General features: G+C 47.1%; 1 protein-coding gene across 1 annotated transcript in view; it reads right to left on the reverse strand.

Moving 5' to 3' along the window:
* Positions 1-493: 493 nt before the first annotated feature.
* XIRP1 (xin actin binding repeat containing 1) overlaps positions 494-15,590 on the reverse strand; it is a 28,417-nt gene continuing 13,320 nt past the window's right edge. Inside the window, exons 2-4 of the mRNA XM_020806341.3 lie at positions 12,879-13,039; positions 11,776-11,829; positions 494-9,126 (exon numbers count right to left, since the gene is read on the reverse strand). Coding sequence (XP_020662000.3) covers positions 1,505-9,124 — 7,620 coding nt within the window. The 5' untranslated portion in view covers positions 9,125-9,126; positions 11,776-11,829; positions 12,879-13,039 and the 3' untranslated portion in view covers positions 494-1,504. The remainder of the gene's footprint in view (positions 9,127-11,775; positions 11,830-12,878; positions 13,040-15,590) is intronic.

The raw sequence follows: 15,590 nt of genomic DNA on the forward strand, positions 1-15,590 counted from the left end.
CATCTAGGTATCTTGCATATAGTGTGCTTTATTGTGCGATGAATCACTAAATGTGGGCTTCCAAGTTAGATTGCTGAAGAACTGTCATTACTGATTACATGGAATGTTTGTTGCTCCCCCTTTATGGGTTAAATGTCTAGTTTGATCCCTTTCAACCTCTCAACCTCTCTCTCTCTTTCCTCATTATCTCTGAAAAAACAGTTTTTCATCTTTGTTATTCAGCTTCGCATAACAGACCTGGAACTAGCTACTGTTTTCTTTTTTGGCAGGGAAACTATTTTACCAGCAAGAAGATTGAGAAAAGAATTCAACAGGTGCAGTTTGTCTCTTATGATAACTCCACAGGGAGGAAACCCGTGTTTCTCTGAATTTCTGCCTTACTCTTCGCTACATAAAAGACTTCACCCACCCCCTGGCAGGTGGAGGGAATGATACCGTGGGGGAAAGTTCAGGGCTTGTCATGGGAATTTAAAACAGAACCACATCAACAATGAACTCTTCAAAAGTCAAATTTATCTTCAATTGTAAATGTTTAAAAAACAACAACCACAAAATATCTAAAATTACAGTTGAAGAAAATGTACAAAAATCATAATAAAATTGCTTTACACAGTTTCTTTTTTTATATAATTATTTTAAACAATGCACAGGGTAAGAAAGTGAGAGACCCAGAAAAAGAGACCATGTTAACAAGGAATAATAAATAAACAGTTCTAAAATTTAAAAAAGGGAGAGAAAAGCAATAGCTATCAATAATATGTTTGAAAAGCACCTCCATTTTAACTGGAACACTCCGGCCCTCACTTGCTAAATGTTCTCTGCAGTGAAAATGTAATAAAATACGGGATGCTGATAGCCAGGAGAAAAATGATTCCAGCCCCATCTTCTTGAATTGAAAGATGGCAAGAGTGTGGGGTTTTTTTGGGGGGTGTAGGACAGTGAGTGGGAAGAAGAGAGAATAGAAGGTGAGGAACCAAATGTACAAATGCATGAGTGTAATTTTCCAAAATATTGGATCACTAATCTTTGGTTGCCTTCAGTCTCTGTCCGTTTTGCAGCTTGACCACTTGATCGTGGATTGCTGGTAGAACCAGATCTTGGCTTGTTGGTGACAAGCTGATTCTTACGAGGAGTCTTTAAATGATTAAAATGCTCTTGAAACCACCCCATATATTTCTCATTTCCTCTTTTTCTTTTCACCTGTGGGAGATGCGCTGAAATCCAGGTCTAAATTGTGGTGATGACGTTCTTCAAGAAACGGACATGAATGTAGAGCCTCCACTCAAGCACACGCTAGGACTTCCATTCCAAACATGTTACACAAGCTTAAAAGTTTTCCCCAAACCATCCTGTAATTTATCTAACACCATCCCAATCCAGACAGGGCTTATTCTTGAAGACGCCGGGTTTAAGTGAGTTGAGTGAGTCCTTTTAAAACCAGTCCGGGTTCAACCAGCTAAACGTCCTGGTTTGTAGGGAGCGCTCTCTTGCTTAAGAAACCTGCTCATTTCTTTGCTGGCTTGGAGTTGCTGAAAGTGACAAAGACCAGCCCTGTTTCCTGGGGGCCACCGTTTGAGGGGAAGTCTTCTGGGCAGTTCAGGTATCTGCGGAGGATGGGAGAAGCGGTCACCTCGTATCGGGTAGGGCACGAAACCATGTCACACGTGGAGGAAGTCTGGGTCTCTGACTGCTTGGTGACGGTGGTGGAAGAGGTGATGATCTTGTTTCCAAACTCATCCACTTCTTCATACTGTTCGGTCACCGTTCTGGTGGCTCCGTACAGCTTCGATCCATCAGGGCTTGTCTGAAGTTCTAGGATGCTCTTCTGCCTCCTTGGGTTTGATGGACTCAATGCACTCAGGGTTGCTTTGGGCATATAGTCCGTTCCTACTCCTTGGGCCAAACTTTGAGATGCTCGCTGTTCTTTATCCCCGTTGCTGCTTAGGTGTTGCTGGAGAGGCTCAGGACTGGCAAGAAGTTGTTGCTTGATTAAACTCACTCCTTTCTTCATCTGGACCGTCTGCTGCTCTCCGTCGCAGAAAACCAAGCCGCGGCCATCGGACCTGATCGATTGATGGGGCAAGGAGCTAAAGAGGTCCAGAGCAAACTTTTCATTTCCCGTTGCCAGCTGAGTAGGGGTTGATGCGGGAGAGCATCCCATTTGAGGCGACTCTCCAGTTTTCCGGGCTGCGGACTGAATGGAGATGAAGGAAGGGGAGGAAGGAGAACTTGCACGGGGCTGAATGATATGAGGAATCTCTAGTTCCATTCTGGGCATCTCTTGCTTTTCCACCACCGTTTCACCTTCCCAGGTCGAGCTCTGGATCCCCCTCTCTTGTTTGGCTTTGCTTGACACGATGCTGATCTTGCGGATGTTGTTGCCGGACGTTGTGAGGCTCTGGGGATTCCCAAGAGACTCTTTGAGAAGTCCTGAGAGCCCAGCGAGGTCCGATTCGGATTTCAAGCTTGAAATGGAGCACAGAGCTTTCCGAATGGCCTCTTCGATGTCCATCAGCCTGCTCAGTGTCTGCTCCTTTAAATGAACGATTTCAGCACTGGCTCTCTCTAGATCTTCGAAAGCTAACTCCACAGAGGAAATGCTGTCCGTCTCTTCCTTGACTTCCCTCATTTGCTCGGGCTTCTCCAACTTGGGATGCTTCGTTTGGTGAACGTTGTGATGCCCAACCCAATCCGGGACATCCTCAAACAAACTTCTCAGTGCTTTCACATCCACTTTAGAGGTCTCCTCCTCAAACTCCTTCACTCGGGTTAGAATTTCTTGGAGTGCCTCTTGTTTCCTCAGGTTCTCAAATATCTCCATGGCTTCCTTAACGTTGCCTTTCATGATCTCCTCCTTGTGGACAGACAGTCTCTTGAGACGTTCATCTTCGGTTTCTCTGCAAGGTTTCTCCCGCATGACCACCAGTGGCTTTTCCTTCTCTGCGTTTTGCTCAGTTTTCGTGCTGGGGTCTTCTAACCCTTTGCTGTTCACAAATTCATGCCCTTTAAAGAACTGCTTTGATTGAAAAGATGTGGGGAGGGCGACTTCTGACTTCTCCTCTTCTATATTCGGTCTTGTTGTCTGGTGATCCTTGCAGCCGAAGGCTCCAGGTACACCGATACATTCCGCCTTTGATGATGAAGCGTGTGTCGTGGTAGCTCCTTTCCTCAGAATATTCGCGTGGCATTTTGCAGACAGATATGGCTTCCTTTGACTTTCCTGGTTAGCCGGGCTTGTTTGGCAACCAAGAAGCAGCGAGCAGTCCTGCCTACCAGGTAGGCCACTTGTGTTTTCTTGTTGGCATGATTCCACAACACCTTCAACTTCCTTCTTCGGAGGGCAGTTGCCTCCATCACAGCCGGCTAACCCATTCTTCGTTGCCTGCGATGAAGCCTTGGGGTCAGATCCTTCCCCTTTGCACTGCTCTTCTTTCCCCGCCTTATATTTTGCTTCTGCTGCTTGCAGCGGCGTCTTGATGGGAGCCCTCGTGGCCTTGCCCTCAGAGCTGAAGTCCTGAACGGGAGTGGCAGCTGAAGATGAGAGAGAAGGTCCGTCTGTTGAAGGCAGTCTAGCTGCTGGTTGCGCCCACAGTTCATCCCCCCTAGATGTCCTTGTTTGGTTCATGACGGGCAGAGTCCTTGGCTGGTCCTTCTGCACAACACCTGGAGCTTTAGGAGGTGGAAGCTGGGGCGTTGCCTTTCCTGAGGGCCCCTCGTTGGAGCTCACGGAGTGGGAGGGTCCTTCCTTCATTGGGTTGTCTGGTTTTGGAGGTAGAACTGGTTTTTTCCTTGGTGGGGGAATAACGTCGGGCTTCGGGGGAAGCTGTGGCTTTTCTAAAGACCTCTGACTGCTTGGTTTGGCTGGGGCTGGAGGGAGAGTTTTAGGAACGTTTGGTTGCACAGAACCCCCAGGAACTTCAGCGTCTCTCATTTGGGTTGAGGGCAACGGGCACCCGGTTCCCATCACTGAAGCTGGAGGAGGGGGAGGAAAATCGTTAACAGCCTGTGAGCCTGAAGCCATTACACCAGCTGCCTGGTTACTAACAGACTGAGTCTCGTTTTTCTGTTTACCACTGGCATAGGACCGCCCTGCATTCCTGTATATCATAGCCGCTTTAAAATCTCCTTTGGAGACATTAACGTTAGACTTTTCCAGGGACTGGAGCGTGGCTTCTAAGTTGCCGCGGACCACGTCCTCTTTGTCTACTTGCCTCTGTTCTGTGGCGGCACTCTGCAGGGCTTGGATAGCTGTCTTTACGTCCCCTCTGATTATAACATCTTGCTCTCGTTCTTCTGGAACGGAGTGCTCTTTGTAATCGGACTCAATGAACGGGTTTACATAGGGCTTCACCGGCTTGGCGGTATAAAGGCCATCCTTAATACTAAGATCTGCGCCAGGCACAAATTGGCCCTCCTGGCCAGCTGCAGAGGGCAGCGGGCCTCCCTGTCCTTCCTCAGAAGCACTGACCTTTGTGTGTGACACCGTGCTCTTCTGAGACACCTTGGTGTCAGATCTGGAGGACTCTTGTACTCTGACGCAGGCGACGCTGCCAGCTGGCTGGGCCTTGGCATCAATGTGGTCCTGCACGGAGGTCACCTGGGACTGGGTGGTGGGGAACTGAACCTCTCCAGAGGTCTTCTGCACCTTGCTCTGGAACTGGTGCTGGAGCGTTTGAGCCTCTGCGGTGGCCACTCTGAGACTCTGCATTGCGGCTTGAAGGTCACTGCCGAGGGCTCGTGTCTGGGGCTGGGTTGTCCCCTGCCTTTCGCCTCCGGGAACAGCCTCACCCGAAACCTCCTTCCGATGTGCCGTTTTGCTGGCCGTTGTTCTCTCCTTCCTCTCCCCCAGGAGTAACTTCTCTTCTGCCACTACCTGATGGCTGCCATTCTGTGTTTTTTGCATGGACTGGAGAGGCGATGGGCCGTGCCCAGAAACGACATTTTCTTTGGCTACCGCTGAGGGTTGGGATTGCACAAAGCAATATTCAGTAGATACCTTGTCCTTTGCATGCACTGCCTCCCTTTCTAATGCCCCTTCTCTGCTGTCGCACAAGATCACATGCTTAGCCCCATTGCTACTCCCTAAGACCACATCGGCTGTTGTTGTCACTCGTTTTCCCTCCTGCGGCTGTGCAGGCTCCTGGGTTTCTTGCGCCGTTCGGGTGGGCTCCTCTTTGGCTTGGGTGGAAGCTAGAGATTCTATCTCCGATTCCCTTTGGAGGTTCTTTAGGTAATCAAGATCTCCCTTCTCGATGCAGCTGGTGTACAGCTGGACGTTGCCTTTTTCGTTGTCCTCCCGTCTGATGGTCGACGTTGTCCGGTGCTCTTGCGACGAGGCTAGCAAGCTCCCGATGGTGGATTTTACGTCGCCCTTCACCAGCCGGCTCTCTCGAGCAACACAACGAAGGAGCGAGTAAATCGTTATCTTGGCTGACCCCCTCTCTGTCTCCTGCATGATTATTCCTTTCTTGACTGAAGCATCTGGACTAAGAAGTTCCTGGAGAGCCTTCACGACGTCGTCCTCCAAGTCCTCGTTGCTCTTTTCGGCTTGGCGAGGGTCCAGCAGCTGCACGGAACTGATTTTGAGGTCCCCGCTCTCCTCCTCCTGGACCAACGTGCCGTGTGCCTCCACGTTCGTCCTCTGAAGTAGGTGCAACAAGATTCTTTGCAGATTTCCCCCCATCACCTCTTCCTTTTGGATTTCCGGGTTTCTTTGAGTATCCAGTTGATATTTTGCCATCTTTACACTTTTGGTATCGTGGCTTTCGATCAAGATGCCGTCGTGCTGAATCACTTGATAGGAAGAAAGAGCTTCCAAGGTGTCCGTTACGGTCCTCTCTTTCACTTCCGTTTCTGTGCCCTTTTGGGTGGCGCTGAGTTTATCCAGAGGCGTGCTTTCAAATAACCACGTGGTGCTCTTCACTTTGGCTGGAGGAACCACCTCGAGGGGTTCAGTGCTTGCGGAAGCCTCAGCATCTTTTAGGCTGTCCATGGGCTGACTCTCAAACAACCAAGTGGAGCGCTTCACATCCCCTTTATGGATATCCTCTCTTTGCACAGTGGTCAGGCCGGAGGTGCTTTCAGCTTCTCCTTTCAGGGAATCAATGGGGTGGTTTTCAAACAGCCAGGTAGATGTCCTTACATCGCCTTGCTGAACATCACTAACACTGACCGTTCTCACATACTTCTTTTGACTCAGTGGCTCTGACTCAAAGAGTTGTTTACTAGACCGGACATCTCCCTTCTGGACATCATCGATGGTCCTCAACACAGGTTTCTTTTCTTCTGCAATGGAATCCAGAGGTTCTGTTTCAAATCTCCACCTGGCCGCTTGGACGTCGCCCTTCTTAAAATCCTCTTGCGTGACAGCCCTGATCACAAACACCTCCTCATCTCTCTTGATCTGATCCAGTGGTTTGGTTTCAAATTGCCACCGGGCGCCCTTCACATCGCCTTTCATGATTTCTTCCTTCTTCACACATGTGACCTCATGGTATCCCCCCTCTTTGTCCTGGATGGCATAAAGAGGCTGAGTTTCAAACTGCATGGTGCAAGACCTGACATCAGCTTTGTTCATGGTCTCCTCTTGGATCTTCTTGATTTGCATCTCGTTCTCTCTGTCATGGATCTGACCTAAGGAGTAGGTTTCAAAAATAAATCTTTTGCCTCCAACGTCTCCTCCCCGGACGTCTTTTTCAAGAGGCACTTCCTGGATACCCTCCACGTTGCTCTTCAAGGTATCCATGGGACAGTTCTCAAAAAGCCAGGTGAATTTGTGCACTGCTCCTTGTTCAATGTTCGAATCAGCTGGAATATCTGTTTCTTTCACAGCGGTGCTTGGCTTACGAGATGAATCCAAGGGTTTGGCTTCAAAGAACTCCTTCACCCTTGATACTTCTCCAGACTGTATCTCCACATGACTGGAGTATCTGACCACCTTTTTTGAATCACGGTCACTAGTGACATTATTGGCGAGGGGTTCGGTCTCAAAAAGGTGCCTGACCGTTTTCACATCTACCCCTTGCAATTCGTTCTGGCAGAAAGCTTTGGTGACTTGCAGATGTTGCTCCTCTTGGCCTTTTAAGGAATCCAGAGGCTGTGTCTCAAACATCCAGGTACAGGTCTTCACATCACTGTGTGGCACAGGCTCTTCCTTCTCCTGCTTCTTGCCATCTTTCTCATACAAAGCGTCCATCGGCTGTGTCTCGAACAACCAACGGCAGGTCTTCACATCACCCCCAAGGGAAACACCTCCTTTCTCAAAGTCATTCTGTTCGGTTGGGTTTATCTGACTGTGGATGACATCTATCGGCTGAGTTTCAAAAAGCCACTTGGCTGTCTTAACGTCTCCAGCCACCACCTCCTGCTTGGTGATTCCCTTTATGACATCCACTTTTTGAATGCTCTCGTCAAATTGGTCCAGAGGTTTGGTTTCAAACATCCATTTGTAATTCTTGACATCTCCACCCATCACTTCCTCTTCTCGGCTCACCGAAGTGACCCTATGGAAATTTCCAAAGCTGTCTTTGATGGCGTACAACGGCATTGTCTCAAAGAGGAACTGGTTGGCTTTGACATTCCCATGTAGAATTTCTTGCACTTCTTTGATTGCCTCTTCGGTGCTCACCTGTCTAATGCTGTCTAACGGGATCGTCTCAAAGAGACTCTTGAAGGCCTTCACATCCCCTTTTTCCACCTCTTGTCTGTTAACGGCCAATACATCTTCAGAAGGGGATTTGGCAATGCTGTCCAGTGGGCAGGTTTCAAAGACGTATTTTGTTTGCTTCACAGCTCCTTTCTCATCCTCGGCCAGTTCTACCTTCTTCAAATGCCCAACTTCAAAATTATCCTTCAGCGTTTCCATGGGTTGTGTTTCAAACAACCAGAGAGTGGATCTCACATCTCCTTTGATAACTTCTTCTTTGACCGGGACGTCGCCAGAAGCTTCCCCTTTCAGACTGTCGAGAGGGTGTGTCTCAAAGAGCTGGCATTGCTTGCTAACATCCGCCCCTTGGATAAGATCGGGAGAAGCCTTGAAGTCTGCTTCTTCTACAGTCAATTCTCGGATGGCGTCTAGAGGCTGAGTCTCAAATAGCCATTTTGCTCCGCTGACGTTGCCTTTCGCCACCTCCTCCAGTGATATCCCTCGAATGACTTGCACTTTGGATGGGTCTTTGTTGATGGTGTCCAAGGGTTGGGTCTCAAAAAGCCAGCGAGCTGTCTTCACGGCATTGCTCTGTATTTCTTCTCTGCACACAGATTTGATCTCATGCATGTTCCCGTTTTTGTCCCGGATGGCGCAAAGGGGTTCCGTTTGGAAGAGTTTGATGGTTTTCTTGACATCACCCTTGAGCTCCTGGATTTCCGACTTCAGTTGAAGGATGCTCTGCTCTTCCACTGAACTACAGCGGCCCAAGGCATCTAAAGAGTAAGTTTCGAAAAGTTGAGCGGCTCCTTTCACATCTCCTTTCTGGACCGGCTCTTTGAGGACCGCTTCTTGCAAATCGGTCTCATCCAAGTAAATTTTGTTCAAAGAATCCAGTGGCTGGGTTTCGAACAGCCAGCGAGCGGTGTGTACATCCCCTTTGGCTTGTTCCGTCTCGGATGCGGTCACTGGAGTGTGTGCCTTCTCTCCATTGGGCAGCTGGCCTTCAAACCTCATGGACCTGGTCTTCACATCTCCACTGGGGATGGCTTCCTCCTCGGTCAGCTTCTTGGTGGCCTGCCGTTCTCCAATGGAGTCTAGGTTCCAGTTCTCAAAGATCCAGCGCATGGACTGAACCTCCCCGGGAACCACTGTGTCTTGATTCCCTGAAGCCTGCGCACCGGGGTCCTCTGTGCTGAGCACCTCCGCCAGATCCTCTGTTACAGCCTCTTCCAAATTTTTCCGGAGTTCGGGATGCATGTGACGGTAAAGCCGCTTCAGTTCATTCACCTGGCGCTGTTGATAGAACTTGGAGAAGGATTCCTTTGGAGGAGGGAGAGGCACTGGGTTTGAATCCTGAGGTCCAGGAATCGGGGCTGGAGTAGCCTCTTGAGGGGGAGGAGGAGGAGGGGGTAGTGGCAACTCATCGGCCTTCTTGGGGTTGGTTCTAGGAGCCATGCCATTCCGAGACTCTGCCATCTCTGAGGGAATAGTGTTTTAAATGTCAGCATAATCTTTCCAGCAACATCTGGGTTGTTAGTGTTAAAGAAAGGCCATGCAAGAGCTTGAGTTAATGCGCCGATGTGCATGTTTACCTCTTCCCTCCAAAGCACGGCAAGCATCACTCCACTGCAAAGTCTACCACGACACATCACCATTGGCGTGGGATTAATGGGGTTAAGAACGCTCTATTCCAAGCAAGAGACGGAAAACCACGACCAATCCAGACAATTGTAGTTAGTGGAGTCTCTTAATCCCTATATGTGTGTTTCACAAGGGAGTTAACAAATGTTATCAATTCTGGCTGGTGTTAGCAGGTAATAGAGACCTTAGTGATGATCTCAGATAGAAGCATGTAAGGAGAGATAGGAAGGGTGCATGCTGCTCCCATCCTGCACCCCTGCTTATAGGCATACAGCTGCCATTTGCTGCTCCTGAGTACGTCCCCCGATCTCCTACGCAACATACATGCTTAGGATAGTCATGGGACTTTCTGGTACGAGTTGTATTTATGGTGTACAGTAGGCAACAAGAAACAAACTCATAAGGTTGGTTGAATCCTAGAATCCTAGAGTTGGAAGGGGCTTCTAAGGCCATCACGTCCAACCCCCTGCTCAAGGCAGGAATCCAAATCCAAGCAGATCCGACAGAGGGTGGTCCCATTTTCTCTTGAAGGCCTCCAACGTTGGAGCATTCACCAACTCCCCTTGAGATCATTTTTTCCATTGTCGTACTGCTCTAACAGTTCAGAAGATTTCCCCCTCCTGATATTCAGCCTAAATCTGGCTTCTTATAGTTTGACCCCATTATTACATGTCCTGTGCTCTGAGACGATCAAGAACAGATCCTGCACCTCCCCTGTATGACTATCTTCAAAGCCTTTGAAAAGTGCTATCAAATATCTCCTCTCAGCCTTCTTTTCTCAAGGCTAAACATACCCAGTTTTTTCAGTCTTTCCTCCTAGGGCTTGGTTCCCAGCCCCCTAATCCTCCTTGTTGCCCTCCTCTGAACTTGCTCCAGTTTGTTGGCATCCTTTGTAAAGTCCAGTATCCAAAACTGGACACGGTCCTCTAGATGAGGTCTAACCAGTGCCGAAGAGAGGAGAACTAGTTCCTCACAGAATGGAGGATCTTGGCTTGAGCAACGATTCGTGTTCATTTGTACTTGCAATCTTATTTGTTCCCTGAACAACTCACAGTGTGTGCATTGGGGAATCAGAGACAGAGCTAAAATGGAGGACAGCTTTTATGGATGTTTCCATAACGCTTAAATGTCTCCCAACTGGGACAACAATTTGGGGTGGAGGTAGCCTGAATCATGGACAGAAAAGGGTGGAAAGGAAGGTGTCCCTTTGTGGGGGGAATGATATTGAAGAGGTAGTAGATTGTCCTTAGAACAAGCAAGATAGAGAAGCAGAAGGTGAGTAGCTGGGTGACATTTCATGCTACCTCTTCTGCGTTCACTCTCCATCTTCCTTCCAGTGACGTATTAGAATATATTAAATTTACTGTGCCATATGAATATATGTAGTGAGATTGGGATGAGGCTGGGGGCACAATCCTGATTCCCTTGCATTCACGATTTCTTCCTTGTCACGGTTATTACAAAAATGGGAGGTTTATTGTCTATGCTAAGTCAGCCAATCGAAGTCAGACCAAAAAAGGGTGAAAGGCAACAGTTTGCTGTCAAAAGCTTAATTTTTTTAAGTTTTGCAAGCGGCCATTCTCAGACAGGTCCTTAGAGGTTGCTACTCATTCTTTTCATTGCTTGTTTTCACAGAGAGAGCAGAAGAACGAGGAAGGGCAACCACAAAGTGGGCAGTGGAGGAGATTCCATGGATTCATAGTACTGTGTTCCACTGGGCAGGGTGCCCAGCGATGCCAACATTTGGTGCTTGTCCTAGGTTTAAGCGAGGGACAGAGGAGTGCCAACCTTTTTTCCCAGCAGATCATCAGAGGAGACCTACTGGATCAGGCCAAGGGCCCCTCTAGTCCAGCTTCCTGTATCTCACAGGGGCCCCACCAGATGCCTCTGGGAGCACCCAAGACCACCAGATCCCTGTCTCCTGATCCCTCTTCCCCTGCATCTGGCATTTGGAGGTCCCTTCCTTCTAAGCCTGGAGATGATTCATCCCCATCATGGCTTGTCACCTGCGATGGACTTTTCCCTCCAGGAATCTGTCCAATCCCCTTTGAAGGCACCTAGGCCAGATGCCCATCACCACATCCTGTGGCAAGGAGTTCCACAGACTAACAACACACTGTATAAAGATATATATACTTTTTGGATCTGTTCTCACTCTCCCAGAAATCCATTGGAGTGGATTTCCCCTGTTTCTGGTATTGCATGAGAGGGAAAAGAGCTTCCTCTATCCACTCTATCCATCCCCTGTGTCAGATCAGAACACAGTTTTGTCCAGCTATATATATATATAAAAATTAGACAAGATGTCAGTATATTACAAGCGAAGTACAAAGCATCCCAGTATCAATAGATTTCCTACATTTTGGGCTATAGTTATTTTAGTGACATTTTATATACCAGGTTAGTTTGATTGTGAGCCCGAATCATTCTATTGACTGCAGAAATCATGTTAGCCAATCATACCTGTTTTTTATAAAATTCCCTACCTGGTTTGCTTTCTGGTTATCAAGAGAATTTGAAGAGATCCTGTTTACGAAATTCTAAATGAAACAAACAAAAAAAGACAACACATTTTAAGTTTATGTTTTACATACACTTACATATGTGATGGGGTACTCAGTGTGGTGAAGTGGATATAGTGATGGCTTAAGACTAGGGTTTGAATCCCCATTTGAGTCACTTGGGGAGTGAAACTGGTAAATCCACTCCTTAAATATCTCACTTATCTTGAAAACCCTATTAGAATCACTATAAGTTGGTTCCAATTTGATGGTTAAGAAAAATGTGCATTTTTACATGTTACCTTTTTTGGGCTGAAATACTCAGAATTTTCCCAGCCAGCAAGTTTACTAGCCATGAGCAAACGGCAGTCCAAAAGAAGCAATGTTTCCAAGATTTATAGACCCATATGGACGATACATGTTTGAATATCAAATTAAATCTAAATCGATGGGCACAATTTGATAAATAGCAAAGATTATTGCACCACCTTACAGACTTTGCAACTTTAGTATGGTCTGTGGGCTGCATGGAGTGGGCTTAAGTCCACAGTAATGTAACTCCGCAAATATTTTCCAAAGTTTGTTTGGTTATTTAAAATTTCCAAAAGAAGTTAAGATCTAAAACCAAGCAATTTTGCACAGATATCATAGATTTCCCAGCTTAAATAAGCGGATTGATGGAGCTCCAAAAGGTTAATTTTAGTCATACCTTTAAAAACCAAACAAACCCTACCCTTGCTGGATCTCCATTCGTTGAAAGAGACAGGTCTACATCAGTAAATTTCTAATGTGTAATTTGGTTCCACACCACTGCTATTGATTACCTACACTTTTGAATCACTTCCTAGACATTCTGATGAATAAAGTTATGTTAAACATAACAAAAAGATAGGTTAGTATTAGAAATGGGGGTATTCGTCTTCGTATACGAATACCCCCATCTCAAGTTATTACACAACTTATTCCCCAAATGGCTTTTAAAAAATGGATACTCCTTTGCGACCATTTGCTGGAGAAGGGCAAGGCTTAAATCCTTCGGGTGTCCCCCCCCCCTAAAATGAAAAAAATGTAAAGCACGGGAAACTTACTAGTTCCGTCAGGCCACTGGGGTGATCAGTGATAGCAGCTGCGTGGGATAAATAGAGAACTGACCGCTCCTTCACCGAGGGGAAACCAGATATCTTGTGTCCTTGGTAAGGTATGTGTCTTCTGTTATCCGAGTCACCAAAAACTCTCACCGTTTTCTCATCTGGAACAAAGACAAGACAAGACATATTTGCTAAGACAAGTGTCCGTGTGTCACCATTGGTAAATATATTTATCTCTACATGACAGGACGTTTTAAGCCCTCCACCAGAAGAATAGCTATTTCTGGGCCTGGATCACATATGGGGTTAGCAGCTGGTACCCACTTGACCAAATATCTCTCCCTTGGCTGAATAACTCCTTGGTTTTTGGTATCTGACTGCAGAGCCAGAGGTTGGGACTTTGATTCCCCCATGGGTCTCCTGTGAGTAGAACCAGCCTGTGTGGCCCTGGGCAAGCTGCATAGTCCCAGAGTGCCCCCAGAAGAAAGGAACAGGGGATAGTTTGTTGAGTTTGGTATCTGGCTGCAGATCTGAAGGTTGGGTGTTCAATTCCCCATGTGGTCTCCAATGGGAAGAGCCAGCCTGTGTAGCCCTGGGCAAGCTGTACAGTCCCAGGGTGGCCCCAGAAGAAAGGAACATGGAGATAATTCATTGAGTTTGGTATTTGGCTGCAAAGCTGAAGGTTGGGTGTTCAATTCCCCGTGTGGTCTCCAATGGGAAGAGCCAGCCTGTGTAGCCCTGGGCAAGCTGTACAGTCCCAGGGTGGCCCCAGAAGAAAGGAACAGGGGGATAATTCATTGAGTTTGGTATCTGGCTGCAGAGCTGAAGGTTGGGTGTTCAATTCCCCATGTGGTCTCCAATGGGAAGAGCCAGCCTGTGTAGCCCTGGGCAAGCTGTACAGTCCCAGGGTGGCCCCGGAAGAAAGGAACAGGGGGATAATTCATTGAGTTTGGTATCTGGCTGCAGAACTGAAGGTTGGGTGTTCAATTCCCCATGTGGTCTCCAATGGGAAGAGCCAGCCTGTGTAGCCCTGGGCAAGCTGTACAGTCCCAGGGTGGCCCCAGAAGAAAGGAACAGGGGGATAATTCATTGAGTTTGGTATCTGGCTGCAGAGCTGAAGGCTGGGTGTTCAATTCCCCATGTGGTCTCCAATGGGAAGACCCAGCCTGTGTAGGCCTGGGCAAGCTGCACAGTCCTAGAGGTACCTCCAGAAGAAGGGAAGGGTCTGTCACTTCTCTACTTAGAAAGCCCTGAAAAGGGTCGCCAGAAGTCAACATTGACTTGACAGTGCATGATTATTATTGGTGGTGGTGGAGGAGGAAATTGACCATCTGGTCGCATCTTTCAGAAGCACAATGTGTCAATTTGGTGCTGGGATTGAGGGACGAGAGTGTGGTCCTGCCAACATCTGGTATAAAAGTGGGCACTCAGGAATTGTTGACCAAGAAAAATTTTAATATTGAGTCGACATCTGAGCAACAAGGTGTTCTTTGAAATGTCTTCCTGTCCTTCTCTTAGACAAAAGGAAATGGTATTCCAAAGACCAGAGAGAGATTCTCCCCCCCCCATCAGCTATTAAAGTTCATTAAACTCTTTTCTATACTGTCAGTTGCAAGGTTATGCAAAATCACAGTAATTACAGTAATACCAATCAAGATAATAAAAGGTATAATGGCACATTTGGCCACAGAGACCCAAGCTTTAATTGTCTCTTGTCTGGTTTCATTGTAAAGTGCTCCGCATGGAGCAGCCGTTGGAGAACATCCAGAAACTATTGCTAATGTAAAATGCAACGGCCAGCCTGTTTCTTGGTATGCATTTTACAGACATTTAGAGTGCCGATCTTGAAGAAACTTCATTAGCAGGCAGGAACAAACGAACAAACGATTTGACAATAACTTCAGAGTTCCCTAGAGGGAATGCACCATATATTTTGCTCAACATATTTGCAAATAATTGGTGCTTCTTAAATCGTAACTATATTGCCTTCCTCATAGGTTGCTGTCATTATCTTTAAAGTGGCTCGTAACACCCTTATTAGAGTACGCTACGAAAGGAGAAAGGGTTTTTTCTTTAAGTTAATGCGGTTTGGAGCTTAGTCCTCATTAGGCTCAACTTTCATGGAGGCTGATGTTTCGAAACCTGCTTTTTGCTGCAATCGAAAGGCAACACGAATATTGGGGAAAAAAATACAACTTTGGGTAACAAAATGCTCACATTTACTATCCTGAACTGCTAATTACAGAGCAGCAACAGGGCTTCCCAACCTCTGAGAGTTCTGGGACCAATCCTGCACACCAGTCATTTCTGGCAAAAGCAGAAGTATGTTTATTCCACAACAAACATAATACCGTCCGTGAAACATAAAGCGCATATTTTTAAACTGCTCTTCCCATAAATATTTGAGCACCCTGACCATGGTCAATTACAACTTTAAGCCCTTTAGGAAGTATTGACAAATAACAGGGACTTTTCAAATGGAAGTTCTTATCTGAGCATGACTTTCTGTGCAAAAACTTTTGGAGCTCAAAACATAGAACCATAGAACCATGAAGTTGGAAGGTCGTCGAGTCCAGCTCCCTGATCAATGAAGGAATACAAATCAAAGGATATCTGCCAGGTGGTTGTCTAAGTTTCTCTCGAATGCCACCCATGTTGGAGCACTCCTCAAGGTGTTATATCTGAGCTTTCTGTTTTCCTTCTCCCTCTCCC

The sequence above is a fragment of the Pogona vitticeps genome, chromosome 6 (genome assembly GCF_051106095.1).
Source record: "Pogona vitticeps strain Pit_001003342236 chromosome 6, PviZW2.1, whole genome shotgun sequence".
NCBI lineage: Eukaryota > Metazoa > Chordata > Lepidosauria > Squamata > Agamidae > Pogona > Pogona vitticeps.